We start from the raw sequence: 27,167 nt of genomic DNA on the forward strand, positions 1-27,167 counted from the left end.
TTAGGCTTAGGCAAGGAAGGGTAGACCACAATAAAGATGGCAGTAGCGGCTTCGCCATGGCAAACAGGACGCCTTCCGTCAACAAGCGCAGCAATATTATCCAAGTTCCGGCCCGTCCGTTTACCGTCACTTCTGTCCCTGGCGCAGCGGTGTACGGCGCCTCTCTCCCCACTTCCGCCGCGGACATCCAGAGGTTGGAAGTGGATTCAGGAAAGCGAGTCTCAGGAAATCCGATAAACTGTGGGGCCAGCGGCATGAAAAGGGAAGATGGGAAGCCCGCGGCTGTAGTCGCAGTTGTGACTGAGCCTCGGTTTACCCAGCGTTACAGGGAATATCTCGAGAAGCAGAAACTCTTGGATAGACAGCACCGTGTGGAAAAGTTGCCGGATGGCACCGTGGCATTACCTGTGCTGCGAGAGGCCGTCCCTGAGCTGCACCTGCAGGAGCTGAGGAATCGTGTGGCTCCAGGCAGCACCTGTATGCTAACGCAGCTCCAGAGTGCTGTGCCTTCAAAGAGGGCCCAGGGCTGCTCACCTGCCCAAAGGCTGTGTCTTGAGGTGAGGCGCTGGGTAGAGGCCCGAGGAGTGCCGTGGTCAGCTCAGTTGGAGGCTGATTTGCCCCGGTCTTGGCAACGACATGGCAACCTCTTGTTGCTGAGTGAGGATTGTTTCCAAGCCAAGCAGTGGAAAGGCCTGGAACCAGCACTCTGGGAGACTGTGGCCTCAGCACTTAGCGTCCAGCGTTTGGCCAAACGAGGGCGGGTCTCACCGGATGGCACTCGAACTCCAGCAGTGACTCTCCTGCTGGGTGACCATGGCTGGGTAGAGCATGTGGATAATGGGATCCGATATAAGTTTGACGTTACCCAGTGCATGTTCTCCTTTGGAAACATCACTGAGAAGCTTCGGGTGGCATCGCTGCCCTGTGCTGGGGAAGTGCTGGTGGATCTCTATGCAGGGATTGGTTATTTCACATTGCCCTTCCTAGTTCATGCTGGTGCTGCCTTCGTCCATGCCTGTGAGTGGAACTCCCATGCTGTAGCTGCTCTGAGAAGTAACCTTGAGATAAATGGGGTAGCAGATCGGTGCCAAATACACTTTGGGGATAACAGAAAACTGAAGCTCTCAAATATTGCAGACAGGGTGAACCTGGGGTTGATTCCCAGCTCTGAAGAAGGCTGGCCCATTGCCTGCCAAGTGCTTCGACAGGATGCTGGGGGCATTTTGCATATCCACCAAAATGTGGAATCTTCCCCAGGGAAGAATCTTCAGCCTCCTGGAAGTGGTGAAATGGAAAAGGAGCATTCACCTTATTCTCAGCAAATTATCACCAACCAATGGAAGAATAGAGCTACCAGGGATTCTAGGAGAAAAATGCTGTCAGCAGCCACTAAGCGAGAGTGGCAACAGTGGGCGGAATCTGCAGAAACTCGTATTGCCACTCTTCTTCAGCAGGTGCATGGGAAACCGTGGAAGACACAAATCCTGCACATCCAACCAGTGAAATCCTATGCTCCCCATGTGGACCACATAGTCCTGGATCTGGAATGCCATCCCTGTCCTCTAGTTGGCTAGTGAAGGTGGATCCTGAGACATGAGAATCTATGTGTGAGTGGCCTTTAAATGCATCAGCTCAGGCTGGGTTCTCACCTACTTGTCTCCTGGTTATCTAATATCTTGTAGCCCTGAAAGCAGGCTCTAGACTAATCCAGATCACTGCATTTGTATCCAATAACACACTGAGAATGAGCTATATATGTGGGAGAAGCAGTGTGGCTCTTTGAAATGAGGCCCATCTGTGCACTCATGAATTCTGGATTCTGATTTCAGTTCTGTCTAACCCTGGGTACATGGCTCCAATATTCTTTTGGCCTTGAATATACTCATTTCACAAACTGAGGGTTTCTTTGCATGATCTCATGTGGCTGTTATGTGAGGGCATTGGTTATTTTAGAGTGAAAGACACAGTGCTGTTTCCAGAATCACTCCAGCTACAATATGGAAAATTGATAGGAGTGGGGCCAGGATGGAAGCAGGGAGACTAGTGAGGAAGTTTCTGTGGTTGTTCAGGCATGAGGTGATGGTGGTTTGGACTAGGGTGGTAGCAGTGGGAGGTGGATGGATGAATTTGAGAAATAAAATTGATGGGACTAAGCAATGGAGTACAAATGAAGGCTTTAAGTGATGCAGCTTTGTTATTATGATTGACTAAATTAGGGAGGGAAAAAGAGAAAAATTACTCTGGTGTATTAACTACATTGCCCTAGATTATCATTCCTAAATGAGTTGGGGTGGGTGGGGGAATGTTTTTATATTAGGTTTATTGTGGTAGAAGAAAGGTTAAGAATGACTGCTTTAAATCATAGAGAAAACTAGATTTCCAGCCTTAAGCTTGTGCAATAGTGCCAGTTGCTAGCTGTCTCAAAAGTTCGAATTAAAATCTTGGGTTTTTACAGGCCTCAGACTCCCTTTTCATCTTGCTTCCCTGGCCAGCAACATCAGGGCCAACATCAGCTATAGAGAATGTGAGCTATTCTGCAGTTTTTTTCAAGCCTCACCTTATTCTGTGCCTGTCTGCCATGACTTGTTTACTGTTGGAATGACAAGTTATAGAGAATCACTCTGTTTACTTTGGTGTTGATTAATTGCTGAGAATCACTTTTCAGGGCTTTTTATAGTGTACTTTGAAGCCATCTGGGCTTGTTTGCCTGATGAAAAAAGGATGGAAAAGTATGGCTTTATCAGGATTATGACTGTACCTGGCATTTGGCTGGCTGGGGATGGGCTGAACTGCTTGTCTTTATCATGCAGCAGTGGCAGTAAGGACAGGATTGGTGCTGTTTGTGTTATTCTGCAACTAAGTGCCTACTGTATATATGAGCCTCAGGAAATAAAAAAATACAGTCCCCCTCTCCAAGGAGCTCACAACCTAGCAGCAGAAATACAACCTAGCAGATAAAAATACTCTTAAGAATTGGAATACAACAAGCTGCCAGATGAGTGATAGCCTACTGTAGGAGTGCAGAGGTGGGGGAGAGAAGTTCTGAGAATTGATTGGGGAGTCTTCAGAAAGGCGGTGTTTGAATTAGCTCTTAAAAACTGGGAAAGATTTTGATAAGTGGAGTCAGGGTAGCAACATGCTAGTTGAAGAAAATTTTACAGGTGCAAAAGCTTGCTCAAAAAATGTATGGAGAAATTGTCAGGATTCTTTTTTTTTAATTGCAGCCAAAAGTTACTCTACCTGATATTCTGAATAGTAAATTAACCAGATCAATGACATTATATAATAGAGTTGAATAAAGAAAAACCAGGGGCAGAATGGGAATGTTCACAGACCTTTCACCACCCAAAATGGCATTTTAAAATCAAAGTTCTTTTTCAGAGGCATCAACTTTCATTAATGCTGCCAGTTCATGGAGGTGCTGTGGGAATAAAAACTCAGCCTTGAACTACATTATCCTTGACTCAGTATACCTTTATTCTTTCTGTCCTTTTTACCCTCCCCATCTTTCCTCTCTTACTTTCACAAATGTATTTGAGCCTCTGCTGTTCTGTGCCAGACATAATGGTAGCCATTAGAAATGAAACAACAAGACCAGACCTGATCTCAGACCCCATGGGCCTTATTCTCTAATGAGGGGGGTAGGCATTAAGTAATCACACACTGCATATAACACTTCATGTAACAACTCACATTCTAGTAAATGTCAGAAGGAGTGGTTCTTGGTGTAGGAGGAATTTGTAATAGGGCTCACCTTGTCAAGAAGATTGGGGTAGGCCTCCCCAGGAATGTGATGACTGAGCTGAAAGCTGAAAGGCAAGTAAGAATTCATGAGTGACCAGCACAGGGGAGTGCTTTCCAGGCCATAAGGACAGTGTGTGCAAGTGCCCTGTGGAGTTGTTTGAGGGGATAAAACCAAACCAGGATGGATGGAGTGGAAAGCCTAAGAAGTGAAGGAGTGTTAATGTTGACGCAGAGGTAAGTGGAAATCAGATCATGCAGGGGGCAGTGCAGGCTATATTAAGAACATTATCCCAACAGCAGTGGGACATCACGGAAGGGTCTTCAGCAAAGATGTGATGTGATTAAATATGGGGGGTTTTATAAATGCATATTTTATCAGAATCCTCGTGTTTTGGTATCATTTTAAAGTATACTCTCAACACATACACAGAAACCCCTAATATTCCTTTCTCCTAATCTGTCCACCCTCATTTCTAGCAATCATGGTGACATGAAACTATACAAGGAGTTAGTCTTGTACATACAGTTCATAGTCAAACATTTTTGCATCTATCTTCATGGGAAAAAATTCTGGCCTCATAGAATGATTTGACCCAGTTGGGACATATTCCCAATTGTGTAGAATTGTTACTACTTCTTCCTTGGTGTGGTAGAGTCGCTGAGTGAAGCCATCTGGGCTTGGAGTTGTCTTTGTGGGAAAATACATAAATACAAATTCAGTGTCTTTAAAAAGATAGGGTTTTCTGGAGTACCTTTCTTCTTGAATGAGCTTTGGTAGTTTGTGTCTTTCAAGGAATTTATCCATTTCATCTAATTTGCCAAATACATTGATTTACAGATCTCTGATTTACAATGGGGTTACTACCTGATAAGTCCATCATAAGAGGAAAATATCAAGTCAAAAATGCTTTTAATATACCTAACCTACCAAACATTATAGCTTAGCCTAGCCTACCTTAAACATCCTCAGAATACTTACATTAGCCTACAGTTGGGCAAAATCATCCAACAAAAAGCATATTTTATAATAAAATGTTGAATATCTCATGCAGTTTATTTGATACTATCCTATAAGTGAAAAGCAGGTTGCTTGTAAGTCTGTTGGTTGTCCCCCCTTGTGATTCTGTGACTGGCTGAGAACTGCAGTTCACTGCTACTGTCCAGAGTGCCATACTGCATACTGCTAGCCCCAGAAAAGATCAAAATTCACAATTTGAAAGTATGAGTTCAACCAATGCTATTGCTTTTGCACCATCACGTCAAAAAATCTTATGTTGAACCATTAAGTTGGAGACTGTATTTCCTTTCTGTACTTTTAATAACTGTAGGATCTGTAGTGTTATTACCATTCTTATTGCTTATATTGATAATTTGTATCTTTGTTTTTTTCTGATTATTCTGGCTGGAGGTATATCAAACTTAGTGACCTCTAAAAACTATCTTTTGGTTTCATTGATTTCTTCTATATCTATTTTTTCTTCTAATCTTGGTACTCATATTTATTTTTCTGCTTGCTTTGGAATTTTACTTTTTTCCCCCTTGTTTTGTAAGGGAAAAGCTAAAGTGATTGATTTTAAGTCCTTACGGTAGGTATTTATTGTGATAAATTTCTCTGAAAATACTATTTGGAGTCCTTCATGGGCTCTATTTACACACACACTTGAAGTTGAACACACTATGATGCTGTGTTCATTTTGGTTGTTATGGGGGAATTGTTTTTTCCTGAGGCTGGTAGAGGAGTGTGTCTTCTTTCTCTTTGTCCTTTTGGGGAGTTTCTATTGCTATGTTTTCAAGTTCACTAATCTTTTTTTCTGCAATGTCTAATCTGCCATTAAACCCATCCAATCTGCAATTTATCTCAGAAAGTAGATCTATGTATGAAATATATTTCATTTCTAGAAGTTTGAGTCTTTTTAAATCTTAGGTCTCTACTTAACATGTTCCACCTTTTCTCTGCTATCTTGAACATATGGAATACAATTATGACAACTGTTTTTATGTTCTTGTCTACTAATCCTATCATTTGTAATTTCTGGGTCAGTTTTTATCAAATGTTTTACATTTCTCTTTGTAGGTTGGATTTTTTCTGTTTGTTTTTGTGGGCGTTTTTTCATATACAATAATAGTATATTATACTGCAGTAATAGTACTGTAACTCCTTTCAGGTTCCCAGATCTGATTCCCACCACCAAACAATTCTCAAACACCAGCAGGCTATCCAAGAACTCAAATCTGATACTATTTGCATGGAGACAGCACCAGATTCCCCAGATTAAGGGTTCAGTCCTACAAAACCACCCTCCACCCTCCACTCCAGATGCCGGTCACAAGCCCCAGGCAGTTACTTGTGCTTCTGGCCTACCAGCTACAGATTGGAGGTTCCTATGACCTCCCCCTTAGGTTAAGTTAATTTGCTAGAACAGCTCACAGAACTCAGGAAAACACTTATGTTTACCAGTTGAATAAAGGATATCATAAAGGATACACACTATGAGGCAGATGAAGAGATACCTAGGGCAAGGTCCCAAATAAAGTTGCTTTTATCCTCATGGAACTTAGGGCATTCTGGTTCCCCAAGCACAGAAGCTCTCTTCCACAGAGAAGCAGGATCCAAGAGAGTGATAAGCAATTAGGGGTTTTTGTGCAGGCCTCAGTACATAGTCATGATTGACTAAATTATTGGTCATTGGCTGATTCAATGTCCAGCCCCTGCCCTTGACTGGGGGTTCAGGTCTCTCATTAACAGGACAAGACACCCATTTCACCTTTAAGACTGCAATGTTTTCAGGAACTGGATGAAGACCAGATATACTTGGGAAATATGTATTTGGTCATTTCAAACTGCAATTTCCACGCCGGGTTATTTTTTATTTGATGCCAGTCATTGTGAATTTTACCTTATAGCATAGGCTATTTTCATATTCATTGAAAAATGTACTTGAGAGGATGGAAAATAATACTAAAGTCCAGCAACCTGTTAACATTTGGTAAAATTTTTAGGGTCCACTGGTCTACCTAAATGTCATGATATCTCAGAGTGAAGAACAAAGTTTGTATCTCACCCACTTATTTTATCAATATTATTGTGCCACCAAGGAAGCACACCACACTCTGCAGGCCTGAGGAAATTCAGAACTTGGGAATACTGTGCTGACTCATATACTGGGTGACACAGAAGTCTGCCAGTTCTAAGTGGGATCTGGAGCATGTAAAGGCTCTGTGGTAGGTACAGACTGCAGTGTAATTAGCTTTATTACATGGCCATTTAATCCAGGAGAGTATGATACAAGAGTGTCTTTGATAAGCAAAGCAGCCCTGAGAATTTATGAAAAGCTCCAATAGAAGAATCACAAGGTAGCAGAGAACCACATAGCATCCAAAAATGGCTCCTTCCATCCTTACAGGCCTTAATGGAAACTGAACATATTATGGGACATCAAGTGACCCTATAGCCAGAGTTGCCCACCATGAGCTGGGTTTTGTCAGACCCACCAAGTCAATCTGTCATAAGTTGGAAGTGCTACATCCAGGATTGATGACAAGCAGGGCCAGAGGAAACAAACAGGTGCACAGGCAGGTGGCCCAGACTCCTGTGTCATATTTATAACTGATGTCCCTCTCCCTCCCTCAGTTCACAATTATGGCCATTTGAGAGGCTCTTAAGTCATACTAATGGAGGACAAAAAAGCTCAAGGTAAATTCATTGATGAGTTTTATTGGAATTTAAGTTCAAAACAAAAATAGACTGCTGCTGCCTTACAGCCAGAGGTTTTAAAAGACAGCTGTGAGAGGAATCCTCCCAAAAGACAGAATTTGGGGCAGTAATCCTCGTCAGCTTCTTTATGTGGAAAGAAGTGACCTGAAATAAGAACATACCTTCATGGCCAGTGGCAAATAGGTTGGCTAACTGATCAGGGGCCTGGAACAGGAATAATCGGAGGATCAGGGACAAGGAAGCCTGGAGAAGCAGTGGAGAAATCTTTGGGATTGGACACATGAGTAAAGATCTTTGTGTTGCATACCAATGCCTACTAGAAACATCCACCATAGAAGAAGCACTAAACAGCCAAGTAAAAAAAACACTTGGCCAGTTAACTTCAGCAGCTGCAGTCATCAGCTACACCAGTACTGGCACAATGGGCTTATCAACAAAGTGGTCATGTTGTAGGGATGCAAGTTAGCGAGAAGCCAACAGCATGGCTTTTGCTCACCAAGTAGCCATTCCCTAATGTTCAACACTGAGCCCTTAAAACAACTCATCCCCCAAGGGAAAGAGCAGCTTTGTGACAGCAAGCTGATGTCATTGGACTTCTATCCTGGCAGGGCATGGATTCACCTTGACAGAAATCTTTCCATTTCCCTGTATGAGTTTGCCTTACCTGCCATGACATGTTGGCCAGCACTACTATCCAAAGGTTTACTTAATATGTGTGCTGCATAATACTGTCTTTGACCTAGGGACCGACTTTACAGTAAAAGAGGTGTTTCGTGGACACATGATCATGGGATTCACTGATCCTATTACATACTATACAACTTAGAAAATGCTGATCTAATGAAGTGGTGGAAAAACTGTTGAAACTGAAGGAAAAGTTTGGAGATAATGCCCAATGAAGATGGGATGCCATCCACCAGGATACAGTATATACTGTAAATCAACACCTATTATATATTGCCATGTGCCATGTAGATGGAAAACGCGTGTTTGGGAATGAAAGGGTAGAAATAGAATTTATGCTGTGGCTAAGTATGTCCATGTCCTAGTACCTGGAACCTGTTATTTACATGGTAAAAGGGACTTTGCAAATATGATTAAAGGCCTCAAGATGGGGAGAATATCCTGGATTATCCAGGTGAGCCCAATATAATCTCATAGGTTCTTGTAAGAGGGAGGCAGGAGCAAGTAGTAGGAGATATGAGAATTGAAGCAGGAGGATGGGTCAAGTGAGGAAGGAGCCAAAGCCAAAGAATGCAGGCAGCCAGGCAGCCTCTAAACCTGAAAAAGACAAGGGAATGGATTCGACCCTGAAGCCTTTGGGAGGAACACAGCCTTGCTGACATCTTGATTTTAGGCTTCTGTCCTCCAGAACCGTATGAGAATAAATTTGTGTTGCTTTAAACCACTAAGTTTGTGGTAATTTGTTGTAGTAGCAATAGGAAATTAATATATCACACTTACCATCTGCATTTACCGTGTGGGGAATTTGTGTTTTCCATTTGCACAACTTTGTGAGTCTAGAGGGCTGGTTCCTAACAAGGAACTCTCTTATCAGGAGATACAATAATAGAGCCTTTAGACTTTAACCTACTGACTTTTCACAATTGTTTTAGGCTTCTTGTGCAAGGAAGGATCACTCTCCTGGCTGGGGTATTCAAATCTGGTCATCAGGGAGAAGTAGGTCTATTGTCACACAACGAGGGCAGGAAGGAATATATTTCACAGTCACTTCATCCACTAGGGCATCATTTAATACTTTCCTACCCAATATCAGAAGTAAAGTAGATGACTTACAAAATGTTAGAATATGGACCTCTGAAAACGGGCACCTCCATAAAAGCAATGAGAACACAGGCAAAAATTGTCAAAATCAGCTTTTTCAGAACTCTAGAATGTAACTAATGCTTGCAACAGTCCAAGGATTGCTACAATCCAATCATCTATTCAAGAATAACAGCTGAGTCTTGGTTAGAAAGGGAAGCATCTAGCATTCCATCTTGCCCTATTCCCACCCTCTACCTCTTAAACAAAGTTAAATTGTTCCTAAGTGTAAAGAGAATGCTTCCAGTGTGTTTCACCATTAAGTCCTTTGGTTCATTTGCTGTCCTTTGTTAGGTGGTATCTATAGACTCATATTCTATTGCATTTTTAAAAATCATCCTTTTCCCACTGTACCCACTCTATCTGGGGCTGTTTCTAGACTTTCTCTTTTGTCCCATGAGTCGCTTTTTCTATCCATGTACCAATACCATCTTGTCTAAATTATTATAGCTTTAAATTAGGTCCTGATATACTGTAAAATCCTCCAACTTTGTTAAGATTGCCTTAGTTATTTTTATCTTTCACATTTTTTAATGAATTTAAAATCAGCTTGTCAATTTTTGGGAAAAAGAACCTGCTGAGATTTTTATTTACTGTGATTATATTGAGCCTATAGGGTAAAACTGACGTCTTTACAATAATGAATCTAACGTCTGGAAGCTTTTATTCTGTTCAGTTGTGTGCAGTTCTGAAATGAGAAGCGATTATCAGAAGCCTGGATTCCATGTAGGGTAAAGGGTCCTGTCCTTCCCATTTCTCAGTGGGGTCCTATATCCATATCTGGGCTCCCTGCCTTAACAGATGGTTTTAATTTCATATTACTTGTACTCTTCCTCACAGCAGTATTTTAGCCCTCAAATTATTCTTGACCATCACCCTAGATGGTTAACATCTTTGAACTTATTTATTTATATTCTAATATAAGTACTATGAATGATTATCACATATAACAAACTAAAGTATCTTCACAGTATTCCTGAGCCATAAGTGAAGCCATTGCAGTGTTGTTATATAGTATCATAAGGATCTAATGAGTATTTCTAAAATTTGTTTACACCATACTAAGTACTTAAAATATATTGTTTTAAGTTGTGTAGCAAGCATAAGAAATTACTTGCAGAGGTTCGAGTCTTAGGCTCCGGAGTCAGAAAAACATGAGTTAGAAACCTGTTTCTGCCACTTGTGTCTTTGGACAAGTTTGTTGAGGATTAAAGTGGATAATGCATGTTATGTATTTCATATCTTACCTGGGAATATTAGCCTTTTTTCCTAAATGAGGAGACTGAAGATTAGGTTCTAGAGACAGAACTAGTAAGAGGCAGAAGTGAGCAAGCATACAGAAAGTTATTTGGTTGTCTGTTGAATGAATGAATGAACCAAATCAGTCAGTATATACTCAACACTGACTTCCAATGCCACTATATTCTCTGTTTGTTAACTAAACAACAGACACCTATTCATTTGGCATTTGCAAAACCAGCAAATTCAAATAAGTGAGTTTTGATGGGCATATCTGAAGTTTACTTTAATGAGAATAGAAAAACTATAAACTAATTGAGGATCAGAAATTATTTTTTAAGTAATTCCCAAGATCTGAGATAGTTATAGTATGTATATATCCCTTCTTGGGCTATCAGTCCCTACCCTTCCTGCCAGTATCCCTATCTTTCATTTGAAGGAAATACGTAATACATTGGTGGCCAGGAGTGGGGTGGGTAATTCTAAGTGCTTGTTTCCTATTGTTTTGTCCCACTAAGGAAGCGCTTGTACCTGCACTCTGTACAGCTAGAGCATAGATACATGGTCCAGTAAGTCCAACCAATTAAATGGTCACTCTTAAAATCTTGGAACTTGAAACTTTGAAGAATAATGAAAGTTACCCTCTAATAAATTCCCTTTTTGCCTAAGAGCCCAGAATCAGTTTCTGTTGCTTGTAACAAAGACTTGGCTGATGGAAAAGTCAACAGGAAATTCAAACTAGTTTTTACACATCCAAATCTAAAGGCTTTTTAGAGCTGCTAGAAGGCTTTTCAACCATTAAAACCAAATGAACAGATTGTTATTTTTGAATGTGAGTAATTTGTAAAGTTCGTGTGTTTGTATAAACATACACATACACATCCCCCACACTGTTCTGGGTGAACTCTATAAAGGTATATCTGAGTTGTGCGCATTCAAATCAATGTAGAAACTAAGCGAAGATTAGAATCAATGAGTGGCAGCTGTTTCTTTGAAAAGTTTTCTTTTTAAAATGTGATGGGGTCTATGGATGTATTATATTAGGAATTTAGTTTTTCTTGGGAAGATGACTAATACAGATACTTCCTGAATGAAACTGAAAAAAACTTATGACAAAGCTAAGTAAACATAGCCAGTAAGTTCCTTTTGTAAAGAAACTATTCTGAGATTTTCTCCATTGTTCATCTGTTCTAACCATAGCATCTAGTCAGTGGTGTGGAAGTCATTAACTTTTTGGTAGTAAAGGATATGTTTTTTTAGTGGTAGAGGAAGGGCATCACTTCATCTTTATTTGCAGGTGATTAGTTCTCCTAACTTAATTAGACCCATGGAATGTACGTAGGCAACTGGAGAAGCTCAGACACTATGAAACTGAATTTAGAATACAGACTTGAGAGACGCTAGGGCTTTAGAAGCAGACAGTGCATTCCTAACATGGCGAAAAAATTTTTGAAAGCTTACCTTTTTTCTGAAAAATCCCTAAGTATTCTAAAAACTACTTCATTAATACAATTTAGTTTGAGGTGGTATTTTTAAGTACTTGCTGAGATCTTATTGAAACCTTTATTTTAGAAATGGGGAAAATGAGACCTAGAGACTTCTTTGAAGTCATATGTAAGAGGAAAATAACTATGGTGCCACTCCTGGAAGTTCTTGGCCCAAGATAGAATTTAGTGTGAATTAGCAATTATTATAGTAATAAAATCTGTGCATCACATTAAGATTAGAAGCTGTTGAAACATTTCTAAAAACATAAACATTTGTAAAAAAGAGCTGAGGCATTTTAAAAAGCTTTTTAATATTTACTATATTTAATTTTTTAAATAAAAATTAGAGGAAAGCCCATGAACTATTTTATTCTCCATTTTGCCTGATCACAATACATTGATACTCACCTCTTGTCTTTTCTGCCACACTCGTTTTAGATTAGTCTTTGTGGACCTTTTTCTCCACAACAGCTTCTTTTTGCTTTAAATTGCAAATGGGGCAGAATAACAGATGGGTTGAGTAGCTTACATCTCTGAGGTTCTCTACATAAATCTTCATAGTCCTCTCATCTTACCAAGTTTGCTTTCCTTTGGGAATTTTGTCAAAACCACAAGGTTATTCCCCAGAGGTTCAGTTTACAAAAATTAATGTGGCAGAAATAAACAGACTGGGTTAGAAAAAGTGGCAGTCATAATGAGGATATTGCAAAAAATCAGGCAAGCTACAATAGAATCTTGCATTAGCCTACTACTGCCTGTGACAGTAGAAAGGAGACCGGTACAAGAACATGTGAATTAAAAAATGGATATGATTTGATTATGGCTGGCTGTAGGTAAAAAGAGGAAGGAATTAGAGATGCCTAAAATTCTAAGCTTCAGGTAGCCCTGGGTTCAAATCCTAGGATTGACTTACTGTGGCCATGCTAGCCACTTACTATTTGCATACTTACTTTGTGATCTTGATAATTTACCTAAGCCTCAGTTTCCTCCTCTCTAAAACAGGTAAGAATACCTACCAAGATAAGGCTGAGGCAAAAAGATTTGTAAAATGTAAAACCATTAGCACAATGCCTAGTACACAGTAAGCACTAGATAGATGGCAGTCATTTGTGGGGGTGTTGCTGGGCAGCTGCATCTGGGAGGTCTCTCCCTGTGCACCACGTGAAACCTCAACTTGGACAGGGGAGAGTTTCTGACTTTGAATAAGAAAAAGTTCTTGAGTAGGTTGGGCGAGTGTAAGTATGGAAGGAATTCATTAAAGTGAGAATAGTAAGAAATGACAGCTGCCTGCAATGAGAGCAGTAAGTGCAGAGGGAGGGAGTGGAAAGCTCTCTGAACTCCTACTAGGCATAGGGAAGTCTCCCTCCCCAACTCCTAAAGCCAGAGTCACCTTGGCATCTGTGTCCTCTTGGATCTGCATGGCGTGGGACTAGCAACTACCACCCCAGGATTCAGGGGAACCATGGAGCACGGATTTATGTTCTGAGAACTTCCCAAAGAAAGATTTTCAGGCAGGCTACTAAAAGAGATCATGTAGCTGCAGTTCTGTCAGGGTCATCCAGGTGACAGGAACTTGCAGACCCAAATCAGAGCTCTCAGCAGCCCCTCCTTACTTAATAGGAGTAACGTGGAAAAAGAGTTACGATTTGGAAATAGAATGAAATAGCAAAGAGACAAAGATGCTTACCACTGGAAGATCACAAAGACAAAACACAGTAAGTTGAACAGTGAGAAAGCTTTATTTAAAAGTATTCACTTAAAGGGGAGTGCGGGCAACCTAGAGAGAAGGCGCACTAAAAGGCTGGGGATTCTGTCTTAAGGATTTTCAGGAATATGATAAAGGGACAGGGGTATAGACTTGTAAAGTGGTCTCAAGATGCTTATCTCTGGTGAGAGAAATTATGTTTCCTCTCCTCTATTATCCCTCCTCCAGGTAATTCTGCAAATGAACACAAGAAATTGATTAGTTCCTCTCTAGGATACCTGGTTCCCTCTGGGAAGGTATCAGTCAAAACTGTTGGCCTTGCTTTTAAGGTGGGCTGAGTTACTGTCTTTTTACCAAAGAATATGTTAGGAATCTTATCTCCTAACTTCCTGGTTTTTAAAATGGAATATTAGCCTTAAAATGGAATCCCTCCTGTTCTTACTGTACTGTTTATATCTTGGCTTTTTTCATCATAGGCAGGAAAAGTTAATATGATGCCTGTCCCAGGTCCCTGCCCTACACCAGGGGATAACAATAGAAGGTTAAAAACATGAGACTGGAGTAAGGAGTTTGGGTGTGAGTTCAATCACCCTATCACACATACCTCCACCCAGAGAATGGGGTCTTGGAGGAGTTCTATAATCCTCCGGAGAGTTGATTGATAGAGGATAATCGCCCATATAGAGTCCTGAAATAGGACTGCAGAGTGCAGTTTCGGCTAGAAGCCCAAGTGAGCCAGGCTTCCTATTTTATTTCCCTTGACCTAAAATGGCTGGTTCTACAATGCAGACTCTAACCTATTTAATTTGCTGGTGAAAGAAGGAGGATGAGGATGTCCAGATTCTATTAATTACATGGATAGGTAGAAAAGTGTAGGGGAGGTAAAAAACCTTTTCCTTCACTGTCCTATGTCCTGTGGTTGGGGCTCTACAAACTAAACCGACAAGATCTTGAGATTAACAGGAGAAAAAGTTTATTAACTCTTGAGGTGCACATACAAGTGGGAGAAGCTCAGTGATGAATGACCCAAAGGGGAGTCTACACTTGGGGCTTGTATAGCATCTTAACAAAAGAGCAGTAAGTCTGTAGAGAATCAACACGGAGGTCAGGCTGTCAGAGGTGGCAAACTCCGGGGAGATAGGGATAGTATAATAAGGTTTGTGGGTGAGTAGATGTCCTCATCTTTGCAAGGGAAAAAGAGACACCTTTACAAATGGAAATTTGTGCCCTGCTTTTTAGGCAAACATCACGGGGGACGGGGCAGAGAACTTTTTTTTTTTGCTTCTTCTGTTTACTAATTTTCTTCAGCTCAAAATAATCCCTACGTAAAAGAGAGATGTTTTGGAGTGGCATATCCTGATCCCCTACAAAAACGTAAGTATGGCCTCCGCCCTGAAGAGGAAAGAAGGGTGTGCTTACCTCAGAGACGAAAGAGAGGCTTCGGTTCTTGCCCTTAAATCACAGTGGCCCTTGACTTTGTAAAATGTGGCCTATGAGTGTCCCCAGTTCTGTCCAGTTAGGTGGGAGGTAGGAAGAGGGACGTGCAGAGATGCGAGGGTCGCTGTTTTCGCCAGCGCCTCCAGCAGGCCAAGGCCACGCAGGGCGGCCGCTGCCTGAAACGCACGCTGCGCCGCCTCCAGCAGGACCCCTGGACGGTCGGCCTTCTCGGACCCGGCCTCCAGGTGGGGTGGAGTCAGTCGGCCGGCGGCAGCCTTTGGCTTTCCTCCTCCCAAGCACCTCTGAACCATGTTTATGGGACGTTTCGTGGGAGCTAGTAAGTAGCTATTAAATTTCCGCCGGCGGAGCACGGAGTTCCTCAAAGAGCAGACGCCGAGGCGGAGCAGGAGACCTCTCGGGGTCGGGTGGCCACGGCTATCGAAGAGCGTCTGCGCCACAGGGTGGTGCCAAAGCCGCGAAGGTGGCCCGGGCCGCAACCATGGTAACGTTTTGAGTCCTTCGCTACGCCGTGCGTGATGACGCTATGGCACGCGTCCCTGGCCCTGGCTCATGACGGAAACAGGCGCGGACGCAGCCTCCTGACCTCGAAACAGCGGCAACTGCTGAGGCGGGCAGACGAGGTCAAGATGGTGGTTCCGCGGGTGGCGAAGGCGGGGGAGGGAGGAGTCAGGCCGTAGCCTGCCGGAAACACCGACACCCAGAGGCCTCCCGGGAGCCGCCGCCGCCTGCTCCAGCTCGAGACGCGAGCGGGCGGCGGGGCGGGTCTTGAGAGACTGGAGAGGAGGGAGGGCTGGGGCGGAGCCGCCCGCCTAAACCCCCGCCCCCGGCCGCGGTCCCGGGCCCTGCCCCGCGCGGCCCTGCCCGGCTCGCCCAGCCCTGGTGTGGCGGCGGCTCATGGCGGCGGTGGGGCCTCCGCAGCAGCAGGTGCGGATGGCCCAGCAGCAAGTCTGGGCGGCGCTCGAAGTAGCGCTCCGGGTGCCTTGCCTCTACATCATCGACGCCATCTTCAACTCCTATTACGATTCCAGCCAAAGCCGGCTCTGCATCGGGCTCCAGATCTTACTCCGGCTCCTTGGTAAGGGCGACAAGGCAGCCCGCGGGCCGAGACGTGCTGCAGGGAGCGGGCAGCCGCGCGTAGGCAGTGGGTCATGTGTGTGCGTGTTTGGGAACCAGTTTCCTCCCCCACAGGGACGACTTTGCAGGCTGGGAGGGAAGAGATGACACTTGTCTCCATAGTTGACAGCGGAGCGTTCCCTTGCAACGAGTCAGCCCCTTGTTCATTTTTGCACCTGCGTGAGGGCGGGGAGAAAGCATGGATGTGTGAGCATGCGGCTCTTTGCCCGCTGTTTCTCTTGGGGACTGAGTGCTGGTGCGTCCTATGCGACAGTATTGGAAAAAGCTACTCTGCCCGGATCTCTACCGTGTGTGTGACCTTGGACTTACCGTGCCAAGCTCTGGGCCTCAGTTTCCTCCCTTTCCAAGATGGAGAGTGTTCGTATTACATTGTGACTTCTGTATCCACGGGGTACACATGATTTTGAAGTGTCTGCGGTAAATGACATCCAAACGAAAGAGACAGGGTCTCGAATGTCAGACCTTGAAACCATTACCAAAAATCTTCATGAAGAAGGCGCTACTTATGAGTCCTAAAATTTTCCGTGAGTAGAGAAGAAGGTATTGAAAATGGTTATGAAAACGTGGCTAGAAAGTGATGGGACTTTTCCAAGAGACTTCTGAAAATCAGTGTCTTTGTTGAATATGAATGTAGTGTTAAGAACATCTTATATTTCACCCTCTGTCTTCACTTGCATCAGCAGAGTGAGAAGCATTTATGTGTAAAATAATTTTTTTTTAGTAATCGAAACTTGGCAAATTTTGTTGATGAGGTAATTCTTGTTACAAATTTTTAGTAGGCTTCTGTTTTTGAACAGTTGCTGAGGGAGGGTGATGGTGAGATCCTTACCAGGCTTTTCTGTATTAGCCATCTGTTGCTGCTTTATTCCTACCAAAAGAGAGTGGTAATGTTGAGGTTGTTATTTTCAGTAAATGACATTTTACATTTGTTTGGTACTTCACTTCTGCAAAACATTTTTACCAGTATTATCTAACCTAACCTTCAGCATCCCTCAGAGGTGGTTGGTGGTATTCTCATTTTACAATGAGGAAATTGAGGGTCTTAGAAGTTAAGTGTTTTGCTTTGAAAACAAGTGAGTGGTTGCCAGACCCTAGGCTTAAAAATCTTCTGACATCAAGGGTGATTCACTTCAGTACAGCTGCGATCCAGATACAGAATGGTGTAGTAATGATCATAGCTGGATCTTAAAAACTAACAGATGTGAACATGATGTTCATTAGCGTAAGGCTGCTCTGTATAACCCACCAGCTTCTTAATCCCAGTAGTTCCTACTTAGAATGCCCTCATTATCTGTGATAAAAATGTGTGATTTCAAAATGTATACAAATAGTAATGTGTACAAATACTGAATTTTTACGTTGTACACAAACTAATATAGTGTTATATCAGTTACACCTTAATTTTTTAAAATATTAGCTAGTTTTAGTGTTTCATTCTTCCATATTTGTTTAATTCTGATAGTCTTCTGAGGTTAGTTAATATTAAACAAATTATTAACAATGGGGACTTATTGGGAGGGCATTTCTTTTTCCTGCCAGTTAGAAGTCATTCATCATGTTATATATTAACAGGTGGTTATTTGTCTCATTATAGAAAGGTGGCCCCAGCTGAGCGTTATACACTGCCAGCCCTCTGCCCTACAATCCTAACCCACATTGGTTGATGACACACATTCAGACAAGATCTGTGCCGATTCCTAGGTTAGAGAGACTGAGAAATGAAGAAAACTGATCATTTCTATTCCTCAACCTTACAGGGTAAGAGAGACCTTTCTAGACAAAGAGCAAAAGTAGAAGACTTTGAGGGAACTCTTATCAAATTTGGGATAACCAAGTGCTGCTTTGGAAACTAAACAACCAACTGTAACATGGAATTGAGGGTGGGAGGGGCAGCTTTCCCCACTTCTGCTTTGAGAAGAGGCCATGTTGGAAGAGCACAAAAAACAAAAAACACTGAGATGTGTTTGAGAAGATTACTGTATTCATTCCCCAAATAGTGTACCTGCTGCAGTGATGTTACTGTGGCATGTAGCTGCAGAATCCTCTTGGGACCAGATGCTTTAATGCAGTGTTCTCAGAGTTGAGTGTTAGGCTAGGGAGCTTTAAGGAAAAGGAACATTTTCTTTTATTAAATAATTTGTAATTTAAGAACATTGAACAAAGTAAGGTGGTATTTCCTTATATTCTATCCATGCTTATTTTTGTAGTAAATCACAGAAGTTTTTATTTGACAAGTTAAAGAAGAATTTGATCTCAGGCGAGTTACTAAACAGCTCTGGGCCTCTCTTCTCTTATTTTTATCTTTTTAAAGGTGGACGATAATGGTATCTCTCTCATAGGGTGCTGGGGACAATAAACAAGTTAGGATGTTAAGCTCTTAGAACAGGACCTTGGACCTAGTAAGGGCTTTTTAGGTGTTAGTTATTAATAAGTTTGATAGGTTTTTCAAAAAATATTTTAATATTTCAGTTAAGACCACACTGTTACAGATATTTCGGTCTTTTGAAGGCATCAGCAAAACATTGGTGCTGTTTATTTGAAAATTTTGATCTCAGAATATTTTCTGGGTCAGACTTTATGAGAAATCAAAATATTTTCCACATCTATCAACTGATTGTTCCTTACATTATGCCAGTGTAGTTATGTTAATCTTTCACATCTGTAAAATGAAGTAATTTTAAAAATTTGTTTTGGTGCTAAAAAGTTCACCCTGAAAAAAACAAATATCTTAAATATTTGAGGCCTATTCAGTTTGTTTTTTTTTCCCAAAACAGCTTTTTAAAATGTTTTTATTTCAAGAACTTTGTTTACTGGTATTTCAAAAAAAGGGTCAAAATACAAAAAAAAAAGGTCAGTTGAATAATAGCATAGGTTTAGAAATCACAGCAGCAGAAGCAATGTACAGATGCACAGACGAAGCAATCCAACAAATACAGTTCTGCTCGGGTCTATTCAATGAGGCATCTTAGGTTGTTATTGAAAGTGACAGGTTTGTGTGTAAAAGATATCCAGAAGATAGTTGAAATTAATTGCTCTGCCTGGTTAGTTTATAATTGTAGATCTCTCAGTACTATTGTATATAAATCTCAAAACTTGTCAATCTCATCTTTTTGTTTAAAATGGAATTATAAATAGAAATCTATTCCCTAAGTAAAAAGCCTATCAATTTCATATGTAGTCTCTGAAGAATTTACTGTCCTCCCTCTACAAAAAAGTATTGTAACTGTACTTTAATTTGGTATCAAACTAAGGATATAAAAGCATATCATTTTGGAAATTCAAATAAAATCATATCACAACATATAGAATATTTAAGAAGATTAAGCTGTTCATATGGGGTGTTAAATGCTAAATGAAATGCAACCCAGTGCAGCATAATGCTGAATTAGCAAGTCTAAATCCAAGGCAGAAAATGCAAGCAAAGGAGTTTAATAGTACTACTCATATAATGATAATTTATTAAATGGAAAGGCCTTTCTAAACATAAAAGAAAACCCAGAAATCACAAGGGAAAATTTGATAAATTTGAGTACATAAAAATGGAAAACTTTATGACAAAACTCATTTTTTAAAAATCCTTAAAAATGAAAGACTGAGGGGAAAATATTTGCATCATATGATTCATTCTAGTAAAAGTTTTACTCAGTTAATAAGAAAAACTTAAGCTCCCAGAGAAAAATGAGCCCAGGATATGGAGTTCACAATAAATGAAATGCATATAGTTGATAAGCAAAAGAAAAACTACTTAGCCTTATAATTAAAGAAATGCAATCAAAACAAAATTTCACTAATCAGATTGGTGAAGAGTTCAAAGATTGAATAAAAGATAGTTTTGCAAAGTTATCGGGAAATAGGTAAAGTTATACAATTTTGGTAGACTGTCACTTCTATGTAAAGTCATTTGGTGTTAACAACTGAAATTCATCATACACCTTTTGGCTCACACTTCCAGTTCTAAGAATTTGGCCCAAAGATACAGTTGTGTAGAGACTGTGGACAAGAATATTCATTGTGGCATTGTTACTAACAACAGAACAACAAATTGTTAATCTAAATGCCTATGAAAAGGCAATCTGTTAATTGTATTAGGTTTGGCCTTACAATAAAGTTGTTGAAAAGAATGAAATAGTTATTTTTGGTGCTGTAGAAAACTCAGAAAACCTGTGAAGTGAAAAAAACGAAGTAAAGCAGTAGTAATTGTGACTGCATTAAATTAAGGATTGTCAACAGCAGCACGATTGACACTTTGGACTGGCTAGTTCTGTCGGGTGGGGGTGGGGTTGCTGTTGTGTGAATTGTAGGATTTTTAGCAGCATCCCGGTCTCCATTAGATACCAGTAGCACCCTCCTTCCCCTCAAGTTCTGACTGCCAAAAATGTCTCTAGATTTTGTCAAATGACCTGGGGGGTTGGGGGCAGGGGGTAATGGCAAAATTCTATCCTGGTTGAGAACCTCTGAGATGGACACATAGACCACTAGCACAGAATAGAAAGCCCAGAAACAGACCACTTGTATACGGAAAGAAGGAAAGAAAAAACCACCCATATATAGAAAAAGTATATAAAGAAACTCAATGTGTTTCAGGGGTAGAATTGAAGTACACTGAGGTAAATATAGACAAGTCTTTTAGTTATTCATATGGAAAAAATTACATTGGATCCTTACCACACGTCAAGATATAAACAGTCCAAGTGGATTAATAAAAACAGTCCAAGGTGGAAAGTAGAACTTAAGAATTTTTAGAAGAAAATATAGGATAATACATTTTTTTAACCTTAGAGGGAAAAGTTCTTTAAAAATCTATTTAAAAATATTATGAAATATTGATAAAATTCAGTGATATTAAAGTTAAAAACCTGTTAATCAAAAGGCAGCATTAAAAAAGTGAAAAGACCAGCCACACACCTGGAGAGGATACTTGATTATAACTAACTGACAAAGAATTTGTCAGAATATTTTTTAAATGTCTACAATTCAATAAGGAAAACAACTCTATAGACAAATAGGCAAAAGGTAAACTGGCAATTAACAGAGGAAGAAACATGAATGGTCAATAGATTGGAAGATCCCTCCTTGATAAGTAACAAACACAATTTTTTTTTAAAAGGTAGCAAAAAATCCATTATTATAATTGAGATCCCCTTTGGGTAAGCAAAAAAGAGTGTATTTATGCATAAATGTGTTTAATTATGCAAAATTGCTTTTCATTTGGGTTTGACTTTACAAGCAAAATTTTGGTTTTTATCTTATTGAAAATGGTAGAATACCCTTTTTAAACCTAAAATAAGAGTACAGTAGAAAAAATTTTGTGCTATATTTAATAAGTACACCAACAGGTTAACATTTCTAGATACTTTGTCCTATTTTTTTATTTGCCTTGGGCTCCTTTGGGAGTAAGGGAGTCATAATATTTCTTTGCTGTTGCATCTTTATTCTGTCAGGCCTCAAATGTTTTTCCACAGCTTCAGATTATGTTTGAAAGGTATTTAAGGTACCTGGATAGATGTGGGTGTTGTGTCTTATTTCCTTCTACTTTTTAGTCATAAATTTGTACAAAGGTTGAGTATATGAATGGACTTTACACGTAAAAGAGTTAAATGCTTTGTTGTGTAATGTGTATTCCTGATATTGGGTTATTCATACCATCCCCATGAGCAGCTCTATCCCTAGGCTTAATTTTCTTCCGTGTGCATGGTAAATACCAAGAATATTATGGCTCAGGTTGGGAAGACGCAAGGAAACTGGTATTATTGACAGCACTCCTTAAAGGCCAAAAGAGGGATGTTACTTTAAAGACTTGTTAGTTAGGAAGTTGACTTTTTCTGTGAAATGAGAGTTGATTCTTCTTACATTCCATACATAGGAACATGAGTACAGAAGAAAAATTTAAGAATCCCACGTACAGGCAGACTACAAGTAGGAATTAAAAGTTTTACACTATTTTTGATATGTTTGGTCATTATTACATCTTGGCGGGTATAATTTTAATGAAAAGTAGGATCAGTTGTTACTTGCTGGGATGCATCCAAACTTTTGAGGTTGTAGTCTCACTACATTATTTGTCATATCTTACTTCCCTGTTTTTCCTTCGGTTCATTTGCCTAAAGCAAAATGGCACTTTTTCTCCAGAAGTATTTTTAAAACCCAAATCATTCCTTCACTACTGTGTAAAAAAAGCTTCAAGGAAAAAAGCTGTTGGAGTAAAAAGGACTGGTATAAATTACAGCAAAATACATGAATATTTGCAGTTAAAGATTACTACTTTGTGCGTAGCAAGTTGACAAAAAAAATTTACAGTCCCTGCTTGACTCTCCCTTTTAAGTGGCATATAAAACAGAACTGCAAAGTAGTGATTCTATAGCATCTTACTATACTGATGGACAGTGACTAATGGGGTATGTGTTGGGGACTTGATGATGGGGGGAGTGCAGTAACCATAATGTTGCTCATGTAATTGTAGATTAATGATACAAAAAAAACCAAAACAGAACTGCAGTTATTTTGGTTTTGTTTTGACTTGGTTTAGATTCGCTTAAGTGACTCAGGAAAAATACTTTCATTTTTCTATATAGAGGAAGTAAGATTACATATGGCATAGAGTGGTTGAGTTAATTCCATTTCCTATTACCTTCCATGGAAAAGGTTTCTAATCCTACTCAAAAAGTCCATTTTCTATTAAAAAGCCCAACTGTTAACTCTTTGGGAGGTTATTAGTGGTTGATCAGAGAATCAGGTGGTTCTTATGCAGGGGTTTATGTATCTTCCAGGTGATGGTGTCCTTCTGTCCTTTTCACAATGACCTGATGTGTTGGCACAGCGTTAAGTTTCAAGTCCATGGGCAAAGTCACCATTTAGAGGAACTAACACTTGCTTTTAAATGCAGTGGATTGTGTAATGCCTCCATTGTTATATGCAGCGTCTTCCTTGATTGCATGCTGAAAGAAGGTGGCTAGGTGGGTGTTGCATTTGGAGTTCGTCACTTTTTCTGTACTCCAGGCTCTGGTTTCTCAGCTGTCTTACCTTTTATAGGTTTCATTTTCCAAGTGGGCTTGGAATTTTGTGGTTGCCTTTAAAAATAAAATCCAGAATTCAACAGAAACATTTCCCCACTGAATACTAATTGTATTTATTTTCTACAGAACATTTTGGCGTCCACAGATTTATGTGGTAGGATCCTTGCTTGATATCAAGGGCACATTATATAACAGGTACTGTGACACCTAACTTAGATAACTAGAAACTACATTATCAAGTAGCATATGCTAATTAGACATTTCACCAGGCTCTGTAGGTATGCTGAAGGAACAGTCATTAATCAGAGAAAGTGGGTCCATTAGATGGGTAGGATTTGAACAGTCAGGGATCTTGGAAGTTAGTGGGGCAGTGGTGCCAAGCAAAGACAATAAATGTAAACAGCTGCAATTACAGCAGAGAAGGGCTATATGTTAGGGAAAAGCTGTCTGGTGTATTGGTGTGTGTGTTGGGAGGACTATTACTCTAGAGCAAATTGGACCCTTGAATGTTTGGACAAGGGATGTAGGTTTTAGCTGATAGTAATTTCAGAGCCACTGCAGTATTTTGAGCAAAGAATTGAAGAAAGGCAATTTGGTGATAGCTTGTAGGTGAATTTGGAAAAATTAGTTTTTAGAAACTAATATGTTGGTGTCACTGAGAAAAGGGACATAATAGGTTTTAGTAGAATTGACACCTTAAGTTTGAAGGTACAAGGCTAGAGGTACCTTTAAGAGAGTAATGGTACCTTTTAACTGAAATTGGAAATAGCAAGGAAGAGCTGTTTGAGGTGAGTTAAATTTTAGAAATTTTAGGTGTTGGAGTTGTAATGTAGAAGTGGAACTAGGTGAATATTTGGATGTTGTTTACATAGTTGAAACCTTGGATAATAAATGTCTCTTGTAATCTCACTTGAATCGTTTGTCAGAGCACAAATAAAGATAGTGCTGAATATATACCAGACTATACATTGGTTACATGTGGAGTGTGGAAGGGCTTATTATCATCTTTTAAACATATTTTGTTTTTCTGAATGTTACTTTTGTAATTTAAAGAATAAAAAGGGTTGACTGAGGAAAAAGATTCAGTGAAGTACAGGAAAAAGGGAACTTTGAGGACATTTCTGAAATCCACAGAAAGGTATGTAGAGAAAAAAATAACAACTGCATTTTGTGCCCTTGAGAGAATGGTCAAATTTAAGGAGCAGGAAATAAAAGAGCCAGCTGTTCACAAAATTGAGGCAGGGAAGTATAAAACTTAACATGATTTTATAAAGAACACTTTTAAGAAAAGTCTAAGATTTAACAGGAACAAATTTCCATTTTGGTTATTTTAAATTAACTTTTTGAAAAGGGATTACTTAAAACATTTTTAATGATTATGACATTATAAAGGACATGTTCTTTCAAGATTTTAAAACTTGTTAAAATGTATGTATCACTACAAATTCATCTGGAAGATAATTTTGTGATTTGGTGTTCGGACATACATAGTGCTATCTGGATTACTTTGGAAATTAGAAGACAAGGAATAAGATTTTTTAAAATAATGTTTGGTCTGTCCTGTGGAACTGTGTGCTTTACAAAATCTCTACTGGCCTTTAAGCCTGAATTGTCTCTAGGCTTAATGTTCATAACTTTGCAAATATTTGTATTTTCTCATTAAGGGAAAACTATTGTAACTGTTAGCAGAAGAATATTCTTTAAAATGTTTCATTCAAATGACCTTCCTTTCTTTTTTCTAGGTATATTTGTATCCAGTGTTGTTCTGATCTTGTCACAGCGATCACTTTTCAAGTTTTACATGTACAGCTCAGCCTTTCTGTTAGCTGCAACTTCAGTGTTGGTAAATTATTATGCTGCTTTGCACATTGACTTCTATGGTGCCTACAACACATCAGCTTTTGGGATTGAGCTGCTTCCTCGAAAAGGACCCTCGCTTTGGATGGCACTCATCGTTCTTCAGCTAACGCTAGGAATTGGATACATTACACTACTCCAAATTCATTCCATCTATTCACAATTGATTATTTTGGATCTCTTGGTTCCTATAATAGGCTTAATCACAGAGCTGCCATTACACATCCGAGAAACTTTAGTTTTCACTTCTTCCTTGATTCTTACATTAAATACAGTGCTTGTCTTGGCAGTGAAACTTAAGTGGTTTTATTATTCTACGCGATATGTTTATCTTTTAGTGAGGCACATGTATCGAATTTATGGATTGCAGTTATTAATGGAGGACACATGGAAGAGGATTCGTTTCCCAGATATACTGAGAGTCTTTTGGCTAACGAGGATTACAGCTCAGGCTACAGTATTAATATACATTTTAAGGATGGCAGATGAAACTGATTCTTTCTTCATTTCTTGGGATGATTTCTGGGACCTCACTTGCAATCTTATAATTAGTGGATGTGACTCTACACTAACTGTCCTGGGCATGAGTGCTGTCATTTCCTCAGTAGCCCATTATTTGGGCCTTGGAATATTGGCCTTTATCGGATCAACTGAAGAAGATGACAGAAGGCTTGGCTTTGTAGCACCTGTTTTATTTTTTATTTTGGCTCTTCAGACTGGTTTAAGTGGATTAAGACCAGAAGAGAGACTTATTCGCTTAAGTAGAAACATGTGCCTTTTGTTAACTGCAGTCCTGCATTTCATCCATGGAATGACAGACCCTGTATTAATGTCTCTCAGTGCCTCTCATGTGTCATCTTTTCGTAGACATTTTCCTGTGCTCTTTGTTTCTGCTTGCCTGTTTATTCTTCCTGTTGTACTTAGTTATGTTCTTTGGCATCACTATGCACTAAATACATGGTTGTTTGCAGTTACAGCCTTTTGTGTGGAACTCTGCTTAAAAGTAATTGTTTCTCTCACTGTTTATACATTATTCATGATTGATGGTTACTATAATGTCCTCTGGGAAAAGCTTGATGATTATGTCTACTATGTTCGTTCAACAGGCAATATTATTGAATTTATATTTGGAGTAGTAATGTTTGGAAATGGGGCTTATACTATGATGTTTGAGTCAGGGAGTAAAATTCGGGCTTGTATGATGTGTCTACATGCATACTTTAACATCTACTTACAAGCAAAAAATGGCTGGAAGACATTCATGAATCGTAGGACGGCTGTTAAGAAAATTAATTCACTTCCTGAAATAAAAGGGAGCCGTTTACGAGAAATAGATGATGTGTGTGCAATCTGCTATCATGAGTTTACAACATCAGCTCGTATCACACCATGTAATCATTATTTCCATGCACTTTGCCTTCGGAAATGGTTGTACATTCAAGATACTTGTCCGATGTGCCATCAAAAAGTATACATTGAAGATGAGATCAAGGATAATTCAAATATATCTAATAACAATGGATTCATCGCACCCAATAGAAATCCAGAGGAAGCTGTAAGAGAAGCTGCTGCTGAATCTGACAGGGAAGTGAACGAAGATGACAGTACAGATTGTGATGATGATGCTCAAAGAGAAAGAAATGGAATGATTCAGCACACAGATGCTGCAGCTGAAGAATTTATTAATGATGATACTGAGACTGATTAAAATCGCATTTACTAATTATTGAGGTATTTGTTTAAAATTCAGTTCATCCAAAATGGAGTAATATGTTTCACTCCAATGTGTAACTAAGCACAAAAACAGTATGAATGTTGAATCTGTGAATGGTTTTCCGTTTACTGTCATGTGCTACTGTAAATATACCCCTTTAATTACTTCTGGTCTCTTTGGTGACCTATTTAAATTTGTGTACATTATTGTACATAGAATAAAATGTTTTCATGTTTTTTTGACAAAATTTGAACAAATAGCTTTTTAATAGACGTAA

At 39.8% G+C, this 27,167-nt stretch overlaps 3 protein-coding genes and 1 long non-coding RNA gene across 7 annotated transcripts in view; 2 read left to right on the forward strand and 2 right to left on the reverse strand.

Moving 5' to 3' along the window:
- On the forward strand, window positions 1–25,191 carry TRMT12 (tRNA methyltransferase 12 homolog). Its single transcript, XM_036883055.2, has 2 exons — window positions 1–1,607; window positions 25,062–25,191. The coding sequence occupies exon 1, from the start codon at window positions 57–59 to the stop codon at window positions 1,572–1,574; it is 1,518 nt and encodes a 505-aa protein (XP_036738950.2). The 5' UTR covers window positions 1–56; the 3' UTR covers window positions 1,575–1,607; window positions 25,062–25,191.
- LOC118911245 (uncharacterized) lies at window positions 13,730–15,523 on the reverse strand. The gene is made up of 2 exons (XR_005024375.2): window positions 15,134–15,523; window positions 13,730–13,948 (listed from the first exon to the last, which is right to left on the reverse strand). It is a non-coding gene; the product is annotated as an uncharacterized LOC118911245 (long non-coding RNA).
- On the forward strand, window positions 15,553–27,137 carry RNF139 (ring finger protein 139). The gene is made up of 2 exons (XM_036883054.2): window positions 15,553–16,247; window positions 25,062–27,137. Exons 1-2 carry the CDS (start codon window positions 16,067–16,069, stop codon window positions 26,882–26,884), a joined length of 2,004 nt encoding a protein of 667 aa, XP_036738949.1. The 5' UTR covers window positions 15,553–16,066; the 3' UTR covers window positions 26,885–27,137.
- The window catches only part of TATDN1 (TatD DNase domain containing 1), a 59,126-nt gene continuing 48,240 nt past the window's right edge, over window positions 16,282–27,167 (reverse strand). The window contains exons 12-14 of one of the 4 annotated variants that reach the window (XR_008996174.1): window positions 18,309–18,406; window positions 16,616–17,174; window positions 16,285–16,461 (exon numbers count right to left, since the gene is read on the reverse strand). Coding sequence is in view for 2 of the 4 variants with exons in the window: in XM_057497760.1 (XP_057353743.1) it covers window positions 23,283–23,373 (91 nt within the window). In the remaining 2 variants the exon portion in view is untranslated. Of the gene's footprint in view, window positions 17,175–18,307; window positions 18,407–20,564; window positions 23,374–27,167 lie in introns of those variants that run through there. The other 3 variants (XR_005024372.2, XM_057497762.1, XM_057497760.1) reach the window with 3 other exon arrangements.

The sequence above is a fragment of the Manis pentadactyla genome, chromosome 3, assembly GCF_030020395.1.
Source record: "Manis pentadactyla isolate mManPen7 chromosome 3, mManPen7.hap1, whole genome shotgun sequence".
In the NCBI taxonomy this organism is placed as follows: Eukaryota; Metazoa; Chordata; class Mammalia; order Pholidota; family Manidae; genus Manis; species Manis pentadactyla.